The sequence below is a fragment of the Conger conger genome, chromosome 16 (genome assembly GCF_963514075.1).
Source record: "Conger conger chromosome 16, fConCon1.1, whole genome shotgun sequence".
NCBI classification, from domain to species: Eukaryota; Metazoa; Chordata; class Actinopteri; order Anguilliformes; family Congridae; genus Conger; species Conger conger.
In genome coordinates this window covers 37,160,498-37,181,071 of record NC_083775.1, presented here as the reverse complement: position 1 = coordinate 37,181,071, position 20,574 = coordinate 37,160,498, and the positions used below count along the sequence as shown (strand labels likewise).

Genomic DNA, 20,574 nt, shown 5'->3' with positions numbered 1-20,574 from the left:
GTGAATCTTCCCAAGAGTGGCCAGCGTGCCAAACTTTTTCTCATCCAGGAAGTTACAAACGACCCCAGAAGAACAGGCCTCTCTAGTAAGAAAAAGACTAGACTGGGCAAAAATTGGATTCATGGGAGAGCAGCAAGGTGGAAACCACTGATAACCAATAGACCAACTCTCATCTGCAGAAAAGGACCTGAACGATCCCTGAGCCTTTTCTAATAAATTCTATGGACAATAAGACAAAAGTGGAACTTTTTAAACGGCCCGGGGCCCATTATGTCTGGGATGAAGCAAATGCAGCATTTCACAGTAAGTACATCACAACGGACAGTGGTGGTGGTGTGATGGTGTGGGGATGCTTTGTTGCCTTGGAACCTGGACGACTTGCCATTATTGAATGAAACATGAATTCTGCTTTGCACCAGGAAATTCTCAAGGATAATGTCCAGTCATCTGTTTGTGAGCTGAAGTGTAATTGGGTTTTACAGAAAGACAATAATCCAAAACACAAAGTATCTAAGTTCTGACTTGAAATCAAGTGAGATGATGTAGCAGGGCCTTTAATGAACAGTTTGTGCTCAAAAACCTACCAAACTGTCTGGATTCAAGCTGTTCAAGAAGCGTGGGCTAGAATGGTTCCACAGTGATGTTAAAATTCTAATATGAAATTGAAAGATACAACCAGTTATTAGGCGGCATGGATGGTGCAGTGGGTAGCACTGCCGCCTCACAGCAAGGAGGTCCTGAGCTTGAATCCCGGTCGGCCGGGGCCTCTCTGTGCAGAGTTTGCATGTTCTCCCCGTGTTTGCGTGGGTTTCCTCCCACAGTCCAAAGACATGCAGGTTAGGCTGATTGGTGAGTCTAAATTGCCCATAGGTATGAATGTGTGAGTGAATGGTGTGTGTGCCCTGCGATGGACTGGCGACCTGTCCAGGGTGTATTCCTGCCTTTCGCCCAATGTATGCTGGGATAGGCTCCAGCCCCCCTACGACCCTGATCAGGATAAGCGGGTTAGGATAATGAATGAATGAATTAACCAGTTATTAAGTTTAAGGGACAATTACTTTTTCACATGGGTGATTAAATTAAATAATATGTTTTAAAAAGCATTTAGTGTTGACTCAGGTTCCCTTTGTCTAATAGTACATTTTGATCTGAAACCAGATCAAACCAGATCAAAATGTACTAATGACTATTAATGTGACAAAGCAGCAATAACAGAGGAAATCAGGAAGGGGGAAAGTACTGTTTCCAAGGCGCTGTACTTTCAGCATAGGACTCTGATGCGTTCACTCCTCCATTCAGGTCACAAGTGGAGAACGGCCATGATTGTCTTTGGAGCATTTGTCAGTTCATTCATTGAATTTCAGTTCATTTCCTGAATGACGGAATTGAAATAGAATTGATCCAAACACTGATGTAATGACGTTCTACTCAAGCAAACCACTGGCAAACTAACAAGGGAAGTGACAACAACCTGAGAAAGATATGAGCTTGTCAGATGAAGATATGTATGTATATATCCATAACAGCATCCCTCCTCATGCGGTCAACACATACCGTAGATAAGCACTGAACACCACCAGTCCAGGATTACATTAAAATAATTGCATTAGGCTTAGAGATTATGGAATCATGTCTTAAGTAAGGTGTTCCAATGGCTCTAGCCTTTGTAGACAGTTCTAAAAGACAACAGGGACTCCCACAGTGAGTCTCCCCTCCCCTCACCAGTTCAGACCAGCTCCCAGCTTGTCATGGTTTAGCTGGTTGACCAGTTCAGACCAGCCCCCAGCTCCACATGGTTTAGGTGGTTGACCAGTTCAGACCAGCCCCCAGCTCGACATGGTTTAGATGGTTGACCAGTTCAGACCAGCCCCCAGCTCGACATGGTTTAGATGGTTGACCAGTTCAGACCAGATCCCAGCTTGACATGGTTTGTCCAGCTCAAGCTATGTCCAGCTACCAGGTCTGACAAGCTACCAGCACTAGCTTGTCGACCAGCTCATACCCAGCTAAACCAGCTTTATGACCAGCTTGGCCATGCTGGTTGACCAGCTCATACCCAGCTAAACCAGCTTTATGACCAGCTTGGCCATGCTGGTTGATCAGCTCATACCCAGTGAGACCATCTTATGACCAGCTTGACAAGCTCAATTTTCAAGCTGGCATAGCTGGATTTTACAGGAGGGCTACTATTTCACCACATTATGAGGCAACCCCACACCATCCAAAAAAACCCTGGCCTTGCTTCCACTGCTCTGCCTCAACTGTACCTGTATGAATAAGTGCCATTAATTTGTGTTCCCCTGGATCAGTTCTAAGGCTTATTGCAGAAAGAAAAAATCATGACACTTTTGATTTTTTTTACATTATTGGCATTTGGCAGACGCTCTTATCCAGAGCAACGTACAACAAAGTGCATACCCATAACCAGGGAGCAGGAGAAATGAAAAATAAGACAAATGGGCAGAATGACATCATTCATCTTCAGATAAAATATTTATTTCCAGTGAGCCATTCATAATTTAGTAAGATATGAAAGATATTGTCTGGCTGTAATATCACACAGGATGAACAGGCCTGGGTTCAGCAGACGTCTGTGCTGGGATGCTCAACACATTGCCAGCCCAAGAGAGATCCCTGCCATGGCATGTCGGACATGGAAGGCCTACAGCTAAAGCAGGCCTGTAGAACGGCGTTGCATAATAACCGCGTTCGAGGGTTTTTCTCGCTGGGCATCACATGTGCTGATCACACAGATAATCCGGAACTGCTTTACCATTATGTGACCTTGGAATTATAAGGTTCTATCTGTGCTCTGAGTAGCTTTGAGATATTGAGCTTCAAAGCCTTCACATCATAACACATCAAAACCGAAATGTAGAGCTGTTGTTCATAGATCAAAATGGCAGACACCCTAAATGTACTCTGAATGTACAATACCAAAATCCAAAACAACACATTTATGACACCAACTCATTTTAGTAAAAATCGATTAGCTGAATTGTACTGTTGGTGGCTTTTGTTGCCTTTCTGTGGGGACTGGCAAACCCAAAATCCTCTCGCTGGGCAGGGGCACAGAGAGGCTGAATGGTGTTGGACCAGGGCAGGGGCACACAGAGGCTGAATGGTGTTGGACCAGGGCAGGGGCACACAGAGGCTGAATGGTGTTGGACCAGGGCAGGGGCACAGAGAGGCTGAATGGTGTTGGACCAGAGCAGGGGCACACAGAGGCTGAATCATGTCTTGCTGGAGGAGTGGTGTTTGCCTTCACTGCTAGGTTTATAATAGAAACACTGAGAGCCTTTTTGATGGGGAGAATGTGTAAATAATAGATGAACAACTGACTGCATTTGGGATACAGGGTTATATTACAGTCTGCTCTAATGCACGTGCACATGCTCACTCAATGTACACACACACACACACACACACACACACTCAGTCACGCGCATATACACACAGACCAGGTACACAAATGTTCACATTATCCACGTGCAAACAGAAGTAAAGGTAAAGGCATTTATGACATTTTCATTTTCCGCCACATAATTTACCGTACAATACCGTAGAAAAACCGTAGATTTACTGTCTCATTTTGAAAGCACATGCAGCCTCCACGAGTCAGATATACAGGCTACGATATATCAGTGCACTTACTGAATAAAACAGATATTCCGTATGATTTGTGATATGAAGCGACTTGTAAAATGGAACCAAATAGGATTATATTATGACTTTAACAGCTTCAGTGTTTTAAATGCAAAACAGCAGCGCGAAAACAATTTTTTTATATTGAAACAAAACTAATTTTACATGAAAAACCACGCTGTACGCCCCGGTTTTTTAATCCCGGAGAGAAAAAAGAAAGAGACGCATGTGATGGGGAGATGGCAACAGGAAGTGACGGGAGAAGAGTCAGTGAGAGAGGGAGGGGTGTAGTTTGGGGATTTGCGTGGACCGACAGCTGGACAGAAGCGCAGGCTATTTCGGGACAGGATTTATTCGAGTTGAAAAATCACGTCCTGAAAGACTTCACAGTGTGCAAGACCACCACCCACGCGCGCTTTGCACACCGCCTATCCCTTTATCTTCAAGAAGAGGCTACCAAGGTGCCCGTGCAGAGAAAGTTACACAGCTAATTAAACTAACGCATTGGCGTGTTATTAAAATTTCATAAAACGTATAAAACATATTTCAATAGAGATTTACGAGTTGCGATGTATAGGTTATTATAGCCGAAACTGTAATTATTTTTTTCCGTTTGATACAGGATTTGATACACGCTCTTAAATTCGTTTAATCAAGAAATAACTACATTTTTAAATTCATAAACTTTTGACTTCCTGTTTGTACTTTACGAAAGGAAAAGTTAATGGTAGATGAATGTCGGACAGTTTTAGTTAGAATCGGACAGTTTTAGTTAACTCCGGTCGTTTTCCGTCATTATCACTATAGTTGCTGTCATTGCCATTTAGATTATTTATAGGCCAGTTTCAGAGATTCAAGGAGATTCTCTAAACAAAATTTAGCAGGACTAAGCTTAATCTGTGTCGGAGAAACCCTATAAGTCTCCACGGTTATTAAGCATGACATGACAGGTGTCATGATCCTAAACTCTCGAACAATCAGACTGTTGTACAAATGTAAGCATGAAAAAATTGAGTTATAATAAATATATAAATAAAGTGCGCTACATACTATAGCCTACCCTGCTATGATTTCAGTACCTGTGCGCTTAATGGAGCATTAACAGTTCAATTATTGGAGGCACAACATGATCACAGCGAGGTTTCGATGAGCTTGCGAGCACATTACAGCGTGTCTTAATATTTGGCTATTCAGTTGAGAAAAATTACTAACATGAAAAAAAAGAAAAATCCGAATATTTCAAAATGAGATAATATAATCAGTTTTAAAGACGTCTTAATTAGGTCTACTTCATTGAAACAATTCAACAAGGGATTGGTATCAATCTTTAAATAATGTTTTAATTATAAATGATTAAATAGTCGTGACCATTAATTACCTTATGAACGCCGTTCCACACTAACGTTTCAGTCGTCCTTATTGCGACGCATTGCATATTAATTCATTATAGCCTACAGTAAAGGCTACTAATGCTTTAAAACGACTCCGCATTCGTATAATCCTTCGGTTATGCTGTTATGCTTGGCGGTTTTTTGTGGAAAAATAAAGTAGGCCTACAAATATCACTATAATACAACATGAGAACACATACATCTAGTGCCATGAAACGAAGTAAACATGGTACAAATAGTTTCACATTTTGTTTGAAAATGGCCTATTGGAACCGGTTTAGGCAGCCTATGCAGTTGCGAACAATGACTTTGAGGGTGTCACTGATTAAAGTAGAGGACTTATGATTCTACAACAATAAAAATGTTGTGTTTTTGCTTAGCCTATTTAATATTTGGAATTTTGAAATAGGTCGATTTAAATTTTAGTCTGTTTGTTCATAAACTAATTTAATTTTCTACTACAGATTAATGAAAGAAAAATCACACCATATACGTTTGACAATTTTACGAAAAGAGTCACGATCACTCATGGGACATCGATGACAGCGAAGAGCTTTTCTGAAGTTTTCCGTGAACTGTAAATATAGCCTGTTCAGCGCCCAATACACTAATGCACGTTATTCAATATTCAATTTCGAAAATAACGTCAAAACGGCAAGGCACGCGGCCCGCTGGTAAGTGACCTGCAGTACCGCACTGCATAAAAAGAGGCACATACAAGACCACGAAACATACGTTTATTGAAATATCAGGGAAATCAGAGAAACTGAATACGGCCAAGAAGATCTCTCAAAACTGAAAGTAATCTGGTCATTTGACACCAGTCAAACTACCTTGACTCTTTGATCTTTCATATCAAAATTCAGTCTGTCGCTGAAAGCAGTTAGACTACAATGAAACAGGAACTTTTAGAACGACTTACAATTAAATTATGGTAAAACCCAAACAATCCACATATAAATCCACGTGTTTCAAAATTCTTCGAAGAGAACCCCCATTGGCAAGGCTTACTTATGCGTATTTTATCAGTTATTTACACTAAATGATCAAATAATTAGCATATAAAGTATAACCAATAATGAATGAAACCTTAATGACTCTGCTGGAACCTGGACTGATAGAACCGCCGGAACTGGTAGTTCACCCAGTATTATCAATGGCAGTAAATAAACTTAATTTATTCCGGTCTATTACTATTCTAAAATGCAAACCACAAGGCATTCAATATCTACTTCCTATTCATATAAAGTTATGCATCAATTAGGCCTACAGTTCTCCATTTTGCTGAGGGTGGGCGCACAAGAATAAAACATTTGGAATCTGTGTATGGCATATCATCTCTGACATCGCTTGGAGGGCGTAAAGGTTTTGGGGTACCTGTGTATTTTCCCGAGTGTCTTGCCCGCGACCGCTTTAATCCTTTCTGGTCGGACCTCCATCCTCGCGGCTCCCAGATCCGGCCGATGTGCTGTCCCGCGCGCACTCCCGCTTCAGCGCGCTGTCTCTCTCTCTTTCGCTCTCTCTTTTTTCTCTTCTTTCTATCCCTCCCCCTCCTCCCTCTCATTCATACATAGTTAAAATCTCACTTCCCTTTTACAACGTAAAATCTCTCTCTCTCTCTCTCTCTCTCTCTCTCTCTCTCTCTCTCTCTCTCTCTCTCTCTCTCTCTCTCTCTCTCTCTTTATTGGCCTAACCACACATCAGCATAGTACTGCCAAAGCAAATATTTACATAAAACAACAATAGCAGCAGCAACAACAAGTAACAATAATATTGTTGATAATAACTATAGGGTACTTGGACCCTCAGTAATTGGGTTGGGGGCTTTCCTAATAAATAATCGTGGTAATAAACAGCAATAGCCATGATGTTCCAGGACAATATAAGCCATTACCTAGCAGGGAATAATAGGGACTATACCTTCACACTATTTATTGCCATATTAATATACTATCTAAACAATGATCGCCGGACATCTGCCTCCTTCAGCTGTGTGCCGAACTGTCCGTGGTGCTGAATCTCAGTCACCTTGAGATTTTGTGCGTTTCATTATGCCACTCTGCATCCCAGTAGAAACTTTACATTGAAAGTAAGGATGCCCCACCCACTCTGTCCAGACCATACAAACTGTAACAGCATATTACCGTTATTGGTTTTTGAATGACGCGAGATGAAGGAGATGCTTTCACATGACGGAAAACACTGGCATATGGTACAGCACTGGAACTACCCTTGGCTCGCAATACTTGACCGTGTGTAGACTGCTTCCGCGATACTGTGTCGCAAACTTTCGCACTTGAGAAAATGACTCTTGTCGGGTGGCACACACTGCACACTCATCGGTTCTATACCCACTGCCATCTTGTGGTTATTGTATGTCTCTACATTTTATGTGTCTAGTCTCAATAGAAGAAACGGACACAAGACTTCAGACTGAATGTTGTCACGTGGTTTACTTACGCGCTGATTTTTAAAAAGCGCGAGAATACACACAGGTAAATCACGCTAGAAGCCTTTTTTTACCCCAAAATAATTTATAGCGCAAATGAAATCCTAATGAAAATTCAATTATAAATGAATCCCTCTATTAAACGGAGGAACAGTAAGTGTCAGATCACGGGATGTCAGCAATCACCACGTCCTCTGTGAACTTCTTCCGGGAAATAATTTTCCCCCTGGGATGACCAACAGTTCAGCACACGCATGCAGTCGTTATTCTGAATGATGTAGACATGGTCCCCGGGGAGCACTGTGGGTTTGACATACAGGACCCCTTCCATCAACACACTTAGGTACATGACTGGGAGCTGGGAGGTTGGTGTAGCCACAATAAGATCTGCACAGCTGTTGGGCCCTTGAGCAAGGCCCTAAACCCTGCATTGCTCCCCAGGCACAGTAAGGTGGCTGGCCACTGCCCCTAAGTAATTAGGAAGCAGAGGATGAATGACCCCACAGAGTTCAATAAAGTACATACATCTTCTACTTCTAGACACAATGTTCTGTTACAGTATATTGGGTGATCCATCTTTTTATACATAATCCCCACATTTTAGGAGATCAAAGTACAGTACATGGACAGTTGGATTCTCAGCTGTTTCTGATTAGCCAGTTGTACTCAATTGTGTCCTTTGTGCTGGCTTAAGAAATCTTTCAGAATCTAGTCTTGATTCTAAGCTTTTGAATGCCGAGTGTTTGGTCATCCTACTGTTGTCTTATTTCTTAGCCTCACCTCCTTGACTGTCATTGGCACAACTCATGATACTTATATTGTAAAATGGCAATGGAAACAGATTGCAAATCCATCAATAGCCTAGAATCAAGAAGAGATACAGAAATAAGACAACAGTAGGATGACCAAACACTCGGCTTACAAACATTTACTGTTTGGAACATCAGTCAGAAAGAGAGCACTGGTGAGCTCGGTGATTGCAATGGTAGGCCACTGAAGACCTCGACAGTTGATGACCAAAGGAGTCTCGCCATTCTGAAGAAACCCTGAACACCTGTCCGTCAGATCAGAAACCCCCATCAGGAGGCAGACTTCACAAACAGATTTAAAGAGGCTACACTGCAAGATGCAAACCTCTAGTCATCTGTAAAAACAGGATGGCTAGGTTACAGTTTATGCCCTCAGCTGTGAAACATGCATACATGGCCCAAACTATAACACCCCCACCAAGCCTTCTCATACCTGCGCTAAGGAAGCGATTGAATACACCTGACTAATGAGAAACATCTGAGAAGACTGACTAATTACTATTACTATTATTTTCCCGTAGATGGGAGGGACAATGTTTAAAAAGGGATGCATTTCACACAGCTCACCCAATATGGATGTTAATAAGATTCAAATTAAAGGAGACAGTCTGCACTTCAACCTCATATTCTTTGTTTCATTTCAAATCCAATGTGCTGGAGTACAGAGCCAAAGCAGCAGAAATTGTACCACTGCCCAAATAAATAAACAATTTGTTATTTTTCTGACGCTTATATCCAAAGCAACTTACAGTTCATTAGACTAAGCAGGGGGCAATCCTCCCTGGAGCAATGTCGGGTTAAGGGCCTTGCTCAAGGGCCCAACAGCTGCACTGATCTTATTGTGGCTACACCTGGGGCTTGAACCACCAACCTTCCAGGTCCCAGTCATGCACCTTATCCACTAGGCTCGGTGAGCTCCACAATTATTGGCACTCTGGATGAATATGCACAAAAATACTGATAAAACATATAATAGTTATTGACATACAGTAAACATTATTTCTTAGCATGTGTAAAGTAGTGTGCTTTATTAATGATTAAATGGGATCAACCAAAAAATGCATGTCCCCAAAAAAAATGTTTAGGACCCCTGGTTTAATCTCTCATTTACAAAAGTATTCAGACCCTTTGCTGTGGCACTCCAATTTGTGGACAGATACATCCTGTTTGCTTTAATTATGCTTGAGATGTGTCTTGAACTTCAGTGCAGTCCACCAGTGGAAAATTCAATTGATTGGACATAGTTTAGAAAGGCACACACCTGTGTTTATAAGGTCCCACAATTCACACTGCATGTCAGGACAAAAACCAAGTCATGAAGTCCAAGGAACTCTCTGGAGGCCTCTGTGCTAAAATCTTCACAGGAATACAGTGGCCTGAAAAATTGTCAATTGGGAGAAGTTTGGAACCACAAGGAGAACTCTTCTTAGAGTTGGCCATCTGGCCAAACTTGAGTATCTGGACAAGAAGGCCCTTGGTCAAGGAGGTGACGAAGAACCCAACAGTCACTCTAACAGAGCTTCAGAAGTCCTCTGCAGAGATGGGAGAAGGACAATCATGAAGGTTGCCAAACGGCATTTAAAGGACTAAAGGATTTAAAGAACATGAGGCAATAGATGATCTGGTCTGCTGAGACTCAAATTGAACTCCAAGCACTATGTCTGATGAACACCAGGCACTGCACATCTGTAGCTGTAATTGCTGCCAAAGGGGCTTGAATTAAGGGTCTGAATACCTATGTATAAATGAGATTTAAGTTTTTGATTTTTAATATATTTGCAAAAATGTCTAAAAACATGTTTTCACTTTGTCACTATGGGTTATTGAGTGTAGATTTATCCATTTAAAATTAAATCGACAACACAACAAAGTGCAAAAAGTGAAGGGGTCTGAATACTTTCTAAAGTCACTGTATGTTTAGTGATTGTCCAAACATGACAAAACATTTTTCCTTCACCATCCCCGGGGGCAAGGTGCAATTGTGTCCTCATCCTGGCAAATTGCAACCATTCCATATGTTTTACATTTTTTGTGGAATGTTACAGTGGAATGTTTCACCATTTGTTGGTACCGATTACCTAGAAGGCAATTACCTGTCTCCTGTCTCTTTTGAATTGACAGTTCTTTGGCTTTTCCCATGGTGATTGATGACAAAGGGATTTTGCATGCGTTACCTCATTTTCCCACCCTAGTGAAACAAGAAGTGATGGAATGACACAATATAGTTCCTGTAGACTGAGATTAAGTAAATTACGTAAAATTTTATTGACAATTTAACAATTATTTACAATTGTTAGGGGCACCAATAATTTTTACACCTATGGATTTCAGATATAATGAGATTACTGAATAAAAAACATTGAAACATGAGAGTAAATGTTTTTAAATAAAAGTGTCTAGTTTTCCCTTATGTTTGAACATAACATATATAGATTATTATCTGTGTTTTTTAATATTTTATTATTTATTACTGTATATGCAGCCTTAAGGGTGTCCAATAACTCTGGAGCCCAATGTATGGGTATACACCATTTTCAATACTGTAAATATACATAATTCAGAATATTATACATTCTTTAAACCATAAATACAAAAATAAAATGGCACTCTATCAGAGGATGATTTTTTTGGTTTTCACATTGGCAGGAAAGTGAGTTGGATTTGTGATTTAATCAGGCGAACTGGGCTCAGGGTTAAAGGTCCACACGCATCAGTGTTCTCTTCCTGGTTTCAGTATCTAAAACACCCACAAAACCTTCACAAACAGCAGTGATGTAGGTTCTTTGAAATGTCCCTAACCTTGCCCCCAGAGCCCATTCCCCCTCCCCCTCTTGTGGTCAGCTCTGCATGCTAACATTTAGCTACGTCATATGATAAGTAAGCAAAAACATTACAAACAGCTCGGAATATCAAATATCAGTTAGACCCTAAAATGCATACTTCTACCAAAATTGCAATTGTTTTGCTTGGATCAGTACGGAAGCTCCAGATCATATGGAAAGCTCAAAAACAGGAAAAATCTGCGCATGGGCTTTTGAAGAAGCCCCCACTCACTGGGCCTCTAGGCTTGTACTCGACCACATCGTGGAATTTGAGCGCACTGTAGAACAATAAGGTACAGCTTTCTATGGATATGTTGTGACTAAAGAAGCATTACGCTCCTTTCTTTGGCAGGATAAGATTAAGGCCTCTTTCGCTAAAACATTTTTACAAGATCATTTTAAATCCCTTTGTATTCTACGCTATTGAAAACGGTTCACTGACATGTTGATTCACCCTCTGCCTGTGTTTATAGTCCTTAAATTCAGGTTTCAAAATATGCAGTTGATGGGGGGGGGGGGGGGGGGGGGTGTTTCAACGTCAGGGGGAGGGATAAACAGTGTTGTGGTTTGAAGGTGTGTGTTGCTGCAATTCCTCTCTTGACCGTGCACCGTACAATCTGTACAACACAACATCATTTTAACCTCATTATGACCTTTATTATGAGTGACCATTTAAGGACGGCTGGCTTTGGGTGCAATGACAACATAGCTGTCGGCTCAAAGTACAGCAGGGGAAAACTGAATATCAGCTCTCCTGAACAGGATACCTAGTGCTGGAACACACGCACACGTCGAACACTGCAGGCACCTGAGCCCCGGGGTCTGGCAGCAAAGCGCGGTACGATCAGGGTATCGCAGCACGAGACACTAATTAAACGTTGCGCTGGGATCAACCCGTGGGTCTATTTTTCAGAACTAAATTCCTGTGTGTGACAGGGCAGGATTTGGCCGTTGGGGGCACGATGATTTTCATGAAATCTAGGACGTAGGTCTGGGGCTGACGGATGGCTTGGCGGATTGAGAAGGTGCTCCAGTGTGGACAGGCTCTGCTGTCTAGGATTGAGGAGAGGCCCCCTAAAGCAGCATGATTGGCCGCAGCATCGCCCTAAGGCGGCACACGATTGGCCGCAGCATCACCCTAAGGTGGCACACGATTGGCCGCAGCATCACCCTAAGGTGGCACACGATTGGCCGCAGCATCGCCCTAAGGTGGCACACGATTGGCCGCAGCATCGCCCTAAGGTGGCACACGATTGGCCGCAGCATCGCCCTAAGGTGGCACACGATTGGCCGCAGCATCGCCCTAAGGTGGCACACGATTGACAGTAGCATCACCCAGGGCAGCATGTAGCTTCACACAGAGAGGGGGGAGATCCAGGGGGTGGGAATGACAGCGACGCACAGCGGGTCAGTCCAGTTCCTCTGCACATCACACGTCTCCTTACGTCCCGCCCACGCGCAAGCTGGAGGACAACAAACCTCTACGGCTCGAAGACGGCACAAACCGGCACAAACCGGTACAAACCGGAGCGGGGCCGCTCGAATGCCATTCGCAAAATCCAAACTGTAATAAAGACAAGAAAATGAAGCGTAGCAAATTCAGAAACGTGCCCCACTCTATCACCAATGGCAACACCACACTCGACGAAGCGGCACGCGGTCGTGTTCGTTCTCGCACGCTCTCTCTGAAGCCCCGGCACGGCCGCTCTGACAATAAACCCAAGGCTGCTACAAAATGGCCGTCATTACACAGCATCTAACACTTAACCTTTCAAATGGCCGTCATTACACAGTATAATACTTGAACCTTTCTGAGATAATGAGCAGCAGGATTATTAGAGGGAGGAGACCGGTGGCTCTCTAATAACCGGGGACAGAGGAAAGGACTACAGTCCATGGTCACGCCGTGTGCAAAACATGCTCAGCCAAAAACAGGCACTCGAGGACGATTGCGCTAATGATCATTTCTCCCCACTTTCACACGCCGTCCGCCGCCGCAGTTTCCCCAGGGGGGGCTCCAGCCGTTTTTTCTCCTGTTGTCCCTTCGCCCCTCCGCGGCCCCCGCCCCTCCCTCAGACCCCCGTGTCGTCCTCCTCCCCCTCCTCCTGCTGCGGGAGGAGGCGGTAGCGCCCGTCGACGGCCAGCGGCAGGAAGGAGGCCCCGAGCCGCTCGCCGCCGTCGTGGTCGTCCCGCGTTCGGGCGGGGCCCTGGGAGAGGTCCAGCTCTGACGTGTCGCACTTGGCGTACCGCTCTCTCTCCACCTCCCGCTCGCCAGCCCCGGACCCGCCCGGGCCCCAGCGGGCCGTCAGGAGGGCGTGGGCGTAGCCCAGCGGGATGGGCAGGGAGGCGATCAGGATCAGCATGGCCAGTACGGCCAGAGCCCAGCCGGGATACTCCAGCGTCATCTCCTCAGCCTGGCCAACAGAGGGCGCCAAAGCAAGAGTACAGCTATTACACGACAGATAATAACTGTAGAGTTAGTAACACAGGAGAGGGAATCCACTGTCATTTCTCACTGAATTATTTCAGACCGTATATAAATATACATATATATATCCTAATGACACATTGAGACCAGGAAATAAAAGCTGAACTTCTGAACTCTTGTCTCGTGTTGATCTTTTTATCTCATCTCAAACATATTCAGTGTATTGCAAAAACAAAGGGATTGGCCTTGCTGTCCCAATACTTTTGGAGGGGACTGTATATCCATTTTAGGTAACTAATTAACTTCATTATTTAAGAAACCAAACAACTTCTTTATCAATGGTATTAATAATAATAGTATTGAAGTTACTATTATTTGCGTTAGTGATAAGCGTGGTCTTATCACTCGCACAGTGCTGGGGCAGGCTATCACAGAGCCAGAAATAGGCCTACATCATCACGCGGTTGGAGAACATATTTGTGGCGTGCCACCAAACATTCGGTGCTTAAGCCCTAAAGGTCCCTGGTGGCACTATCCAAATACTTTTGCATTTAACTCGATAGACGGTCACCAAATATGCATTGTTCCAAAATATTGATCTTATGCTAATTTCCAATTGTTCCTAGTTAGTATAGTACTTGTATAGTGGGTTCAATGTGTCTTGCATAATCCCTTAAGATACAGGCAACATGCTGTCAAGTCACATTATTATAGAATGTAAATTACAAAGTAGGTAATGAACTAATTAGATAATGCTTTTACAAATTAGGGATTACCTGCTGTGCCACTGGTTAGATTTGATAACTAGTGAATGGCTACAATAGATAGTACAACTATCCGAATGGAATTGCTGAGACGCAATTCAATGTGTTCCAAAATCTTCAAGGCAATGACATAAAAATTCAGCTTGTTTTAACTGCACGCCCCACGCTCGCCCCTCCCTGTGTCAGACAGGCGTGCAACGCTGGGAGATGCGGTTTACTGTGGTCTTACCATGCTGCGGTTCCAGGCAGTGTACGTGGGACGTTTGAACAGCATTCGGAGCAAGCTCGCCCCCAGAAGCCCAGCCATGGACAGCAGGCACACGTACTTCCACATGTACTTATACAGCACCGGGGGGCGCCATTGCAGCATGACCTCAATGTCATCCAGAAAGCTGCAGAGAAAGAGAGGAAGAACAGTCTGCACCATCGAGATACATCTGAACTGAAAATTTATATTGACCTGAGCACGATCTGAAATATTCATGCAACATACCATTCTCACTTGAGTTCAATCTTTCCAGAGCCAGCTGGGATATTTTTCCAGAGCCAGCTGGGATATTAAAGAGTAATTTCATCCTAGAATAGACCCGCTCGGCTAGGATGTATGGCTCTCCAAGCATCAAACAGGCTAAGGTCACTACGAACTCATTTTGTCTTCTTTGACAGGTTATACGCAGGTATTTGTAAGTGGAAAGCCCCACCAGTAAGATAGAGGCAGAAGAAACGATTCAATAAAACACTTTATTTATTTATGGATTATTTCCATTACATTACAGACAGCTGACGCTCTTATCCAGAGTGTATATGCAGATCGCAAAATTCTTTGTTCACCACATAGAAAACCAGTAGTTAAAAAGTAGTTATATCTGCCCTCTGAGTCAGAGAAAAGGCAGGTTTTCATCCACCAGAATAGCTACACCTCTAGTATGAGAGCTGTAAGAGGAGTAAAAAAGCCATTTAAGTGTGCAATGCACTTCATCAGTCAAAGGGGTTTCCTGCAGTAAATCTTTTTCTTGGCTGTGGCAGAAGCTACTGTTTGCATTTATTTTTTGAAGAGCAAACTAAAGCGACATTGAGATCATGGACATCCATCTGCCTGTGGTCAAAGTTCATGCTCCTTTACTGAACCATTGTTGTTTTCTGTGTTTGGTGCTGCAATCATTGTCCCTTCCGAGTTTTCCAATCAGAACGAGCGAATCTGAATCTGCGCCCCCCAAATTCGCTTTCTCCCACTCAGGAAGCTAGAGCGAGAGGGCGAAGTGGATGGGCCAATGGGATGAGCACACAGTCTGCACTCAGTGCTCATGGGAGTTGTAGTATCATGTAATTTGAATTTAATTAATTATTTCTGATATGTTTGGTGAACTACAACATTTTTTTCATTGAAAATGCTACCACCTCACCTGCCAAAGTGGCTAGTAAAGGCTCATTTATGCTTCAGCAACAAAGTGTTGTGCCACTTGGACAAAAATGATGCAAATACGACAATTTTGTGGGTCAGCAACAGGTGTGACGTACCTGTGTTTTTTTGGAAAGGTCGGAAGTGTTGCACAGCTGTGAATGGTTGGCTGAAACGAAGACAAAGGGCTGTCTTGGGGACGAGTTAACTACTACTTGTTTTTATGAACGAAGACGTTTTGTTACATAGCTAGCTAGCAAAATAGATTGGTTTGTGGAGAGGCAGGCAGGCCTCACCTCAAGGCCTATGGTTCTTCAAAGGCCTTCTTCTCCTGTCGTATTTCACGTAACAAAGCTAAACCTAAAATTTTCTCCTCAAAAAAGAAGTTTCATAGCTCTGTAGTGACGCTGCCTTTGGAATGTAAACCAACCACTACACAGTCCGGTTGCTATAGTAACATAGCACTGCGGCTGAACTATAAATGCAGAATTGTCAGGACAATTTGTCACACGTCACTCGGTTGGTGAAGCATAAGCCAGCCTTAAGGGCGCTGCATGCCACAGCCAAATTCTACCGCTGATGGTGGGTGGTAATGGGAATGCTAATGCCCTGGGGAACGGAATTGATCCTGTTCCATAAGGTCCCTTGCGGTCCTTACCGGTCAGCCCCGTACAGCCAGGACACGCTGAAGGTTTCGAATATGACCACGATGATGAGAGGCAGGGTGGCGGAGTAGTCGTCAAACATCGTCACAAAGTAATTCCCGCGGCGCTGGGTGAACAGCAGACCAATCAGGAAGCCAAGAGCACAGCTTGACACTGAAACCAACACACACACACACACACACACACACAAGTGCGCGCGCACACACACACACACAGACACAATAAGTGAAAGTGAAAAGGATAATATTAAACAAAACGTAAACCTTTTTTTCTTTTTTTCTAATCTTTCCATTTTTCTCCAAATCTGGTAGCCAATTGTACCCAATCTATTCCACTTATTTGCGTTAGCTGGGTATATGCTGCTTACAACCCCGTCCCTCAGCGGCCTGGAGAGATCAAGCCGTATCATCTCAGAGCCCGTGACCGTGATGCCGAGGTGATCGGGGCGCTGTTGTACGCGGCGATCCCACTAACCCCTGCCGAGCCCCTCCCTCTGAGCAGTCGAGCCGAATACGCCACTCCGTGACAGTTTTTGCGAGACCCGGTCCTCATGTGCAACTGCATCTGCAGAGCGTGGGGCGTCTAACAGAGTGTGAGAGTGTGGGGCGTCTGAGTTAGCGTTGAGCAGAGTGTGGGGTGTCTGAGTTAGCGTTGAGCAGAGTGTGGGGCGTCTGAGTTAGCGTTGAGCAGAGTGTGGGGCGTCTGAGTTTGCGTTGAGCAGAGTGTGAGAGTGTGGGGCGTCTGAGTTAGCGTTGAGCAGAGTGTGGGGTGTCTGAGTTAGCGTTGAGCAGAGTGTGGGGCGTCTGAGTTAGCGTTGAGCAGAGTGTGGGGCGTCTGAGTTAGCGTTGAGCAGAGTGTGGGGCGTCTGAGTTAGCGTTGAGCAGAGTGTGGGGTGTCTGAGTTAGCGTTGAGCAGAGTGTGGGGCGTCTGAGTTAGCGTTGAGCAGAGTGTGGGGCGTCTGAGTTAGCGTTGAGCAGAGTGTGGGGTGTCTGAGTTAGCGTTGAGCAGAGTGTGGGGCGTCTGAGTTAGCGTTGAGCAGAGTGTGGGGTGTCTGAGTTAGCGTTGAGCAGAGTGTGGGGTGTCTGAGTTAGCGTTGAGCAGAGTGTGGGGTGTCTGAGTTAGCGTTGAGCAGAGTGTGGGGCGTCTGAGTTAGCGTTGAGCAGAGTGTGGGGCGTCTGAGTTAGCGTTGAGCAGAGTGCGGGGTGTCTGAGTTACCAGTGAGCAGGGTCTTGTGGCGCCCCAGTGGTTTGAAGCTGTCCATGAGGGGCGTGAGGATGCCCTGCATGGTGCCGAACATGGTGCTGAGGCCCAGGTTCAGCAGCATGAGGAAGAACAGCACTGACCAGAACGGGCTGGCCGGGAACAGAGCCATGGCCTCTGTGAACGCGATGAAGGCCAGGCCTGTCCCCTCCACACCCTGGAGAGGGCGGGAGAGAGGGGGAGAGAGGAGGGGAGAGAGAGAGAGAGAGAGAGAGAGAGAGAGAGGGGGGGGAGACAGAGAGAGTAAACAACCATAAACACAATAATACATTGCATATCACATTATAGTTCATAGTTATGAATAAACGACAAGTGATTTTCTAATGTAAAATTGCTGTGAATTAGACTTGAACTGAACCAAACTGAATTGATTTGAACTGAAATGAACTGGATTGAACTGAAATGAACTGAATTGAATTGAATTGAATCAAACTGAATTTAATTTAACTGAATTGAAATTAATTGGATTGAAGTGAATCACACTGAATTTAATTTAATTGAATTGGTCTGGACTGAATTGAATCAAACCAAATATGTTTAATTGAATTGAATTGAATTGAACTGAACTTAATTGAACTGAATTGAATTGAATTGAACTGGATTGAATTGAAGATCAGACGAATCCCCACCTTGCTCATTTCCTCCTCCAGGTTGCAGTCAGTGATGCTGCTCCCAACCAGACTGCCGTAGTGATGGAACCACTCCCTGTAATCGGTCAGGGACACGGACCCGGGGTCAGACATGTTAAACCACGGCAGCCAGCGCAGGTCTGAGCCTGCGGAAGACATCTCTGTCAGGAGTCCCACATTACTGTGGAGGGGAGAGGGACAGGCAGAGACAGCTTTAGGGTCAGACACAAATACACACGTACACACACACATACACACACTCATACACACACACACACACACACTCATACACACATATACACACACTCATACACACACTCATACACACACATACACACACTCATACACAAACATACACACACTCATACACACACACATACACACTCATACACACACTCATACACACACATACACACACTCATACACACATATACACACACTCATACACACACACCTACACACTCATACACACACTCATACACACACATACACACACTCATACACACACATACACACACTCATACACACACACATACACACTCATACACACACTCATACACACACACACACACACACACACACAATGAATCACGTACACACACTCATACACACACACACACACACAATGAATCACTTACACACACTCATACACACACACACACAATGAAACACATACACACACTCATACACACACACACACACAATGAATCACTTACACACACTCATACACACACACACAATGAAACACGTACACACACTCATACACACACACATGCGCACACACACACACACACACACACACACACACACACACACACCGGACAACGCAGTCCACGGCGATGCTCTTGGCTCTGAAGCCCAGCACGGAGAACACCACGAGCGAGGCCAGGATGGAGGTGAGGAAGTTGATGGTGGAGACCATCAGGGCATCGCGGTGGCAGTTGTTGTGGGTAGGGTTGTAGGAGGAGTAGGCGATGACCGAGCCGTAGCCCAGCCCCAGGGCGAAGAACACCTGCGTGGCCGCCTGGCGCCACACCTGAACCTCCCCCCAGATCTCCAGCTGGGGGACCGAACACAGACACACACTCACTCAAACGCCAGAGCGCTCAAACTACATTACACTACACTACATTACCACCATGAGCACAGACACACACTCACTCAAACGCCAGAGCGCTCAAACTACATTACATTACCACCATGAGCACAGACGCACACTCACTCAAACGCCAGAGCGCTCAAACTACATTACATTACCACCATGAGCACAGACACACACTCACTCAAACGCCAGAGCGCTCAAACTACATTACATTACCACCATGAGCACAGACGCACACTCACTCAAACGCCAGAGCGCTCAAACTACATTACATTACCACCATGAGCACAGACGCACACTCACTCAAACGCCAGAGCGCTCAAACTACATTACATTACACTACATTACACTACACTACACTACACTACATTACATTACACTACACTACATTACACTACATTACACTACACTACACTACATTACATTACATTACATTACACTACACTACACTACACTACACTACATTACATTACACTACACTACATTACACTACACTACATTACACTACATTACACTACATTACATTACATTACACTACACTACACTACATTACACTACATTACACTACACTACATTACACTACACTACATTACACTACACTACACTACACTACACTACATTACATTACCATTACATTACACTACACTACACTACATTACACTACACTACATTACATTACATTACCATCATAAGCACAGACGCACACTCACTCAAACACCAGAGCGCTCAAACTACATTACATTACATAACATTACCTTAACCCCACATTGCACCAGTGGGGATTGGGCCCCCCCGGAGTCTAATCAACTGTAAGTTGCTTTGGATAACAGCATCAGCTGAATAATTATAATAATAATCATGAGCATAATAAAAACAAACACCCCCCAGGTGGGTAAAGCCCCCAATGCTGGATGACATCAGCAGCAGCCACAGGCTCCCTTTTAAGTCACACCTAACTGTGTGCCACCTGTTTTCCATTTAAAACCACTGGAATTTAAGGGACAGGTCCCCCTCTTACCTCCCTAAATCATGCGATAAAGGGGGAGAGGGCATGAATCTGAGGCAGGCGGGAGGCACATAAATCAGCGAATGAGCTCTGCGCGAAAGAGCTCTCTCTTGAGGGGGCTTGGGCGCGGGTTAGGGCCATGCAGATAAGCATCGGTTACGTCACCCGCTGACCATCCATGGGCTTGTGAAAAGCATTTTGAAAC

At 44.3% G+C, this 20,574-nt stretch overlaps 2 protein-coding genes across 5 annotated transcripts in view; both read right to left on the bottom strand.

The window, feature by feature from the left end:
* The window catches only part of slc17a7a (solute carrier family 17 member 7a), a 35,283-nt gene extending 28,808 nt beyond the window's left edge, over positions 1-6,475 (bottom strand). The window contains exon 1 of the mRNA XM_061223372.1: positions 6,414-6,475. Within this exon, the coding sequence (XP_061079356.1) occupies positions 6,414-6,475 (62 nt within the window). The remainder of the gene's footprint in view (positions 1-6,413) is intronic.
* Positions 6,476-10,535: 4,060 nt separating this feature from the next.
* slc6a16a (solute carrier family 6 member 16a) overlaps positions 10,536-20,574 on the bottom strand; it is a 29,496-nt gene continuing 19,457 nt past the window's right edge. For all 4 annotated transcript variants that reach the window (XM_061224206.1, XM_061224205.1, XM_061224203.1 and 1 more), the window contains 6 exons: positions 19,080-19,321; positions 18,262-18,442; positions 17,588-17,789; positions 16,366-16,525; positions 14,538-14,700; positions 10,536-13,530 (listed from right to left, as the gene is read on the bottom strand). In XM_061224206.1, the coding sequence (XP_061080190.1) occupies positions 13,189-13,530; positions 14,538-14,700; positions 16,366-16,525; positions 17,588-17,789; positions 18,262-18,442; positions 19,080-19,321 (1,290 nt within the window). In that variant the 3' untranslated portion in view covers positions 10,536-13,188. The remainder of the gene's footprint in view (positions 13,531-14,537; positions 14,701-16,365; positions 16,526-17,587; positions 17,790-18,261; positions 18,443-19,079; positions 19,322-20,574) is intronic.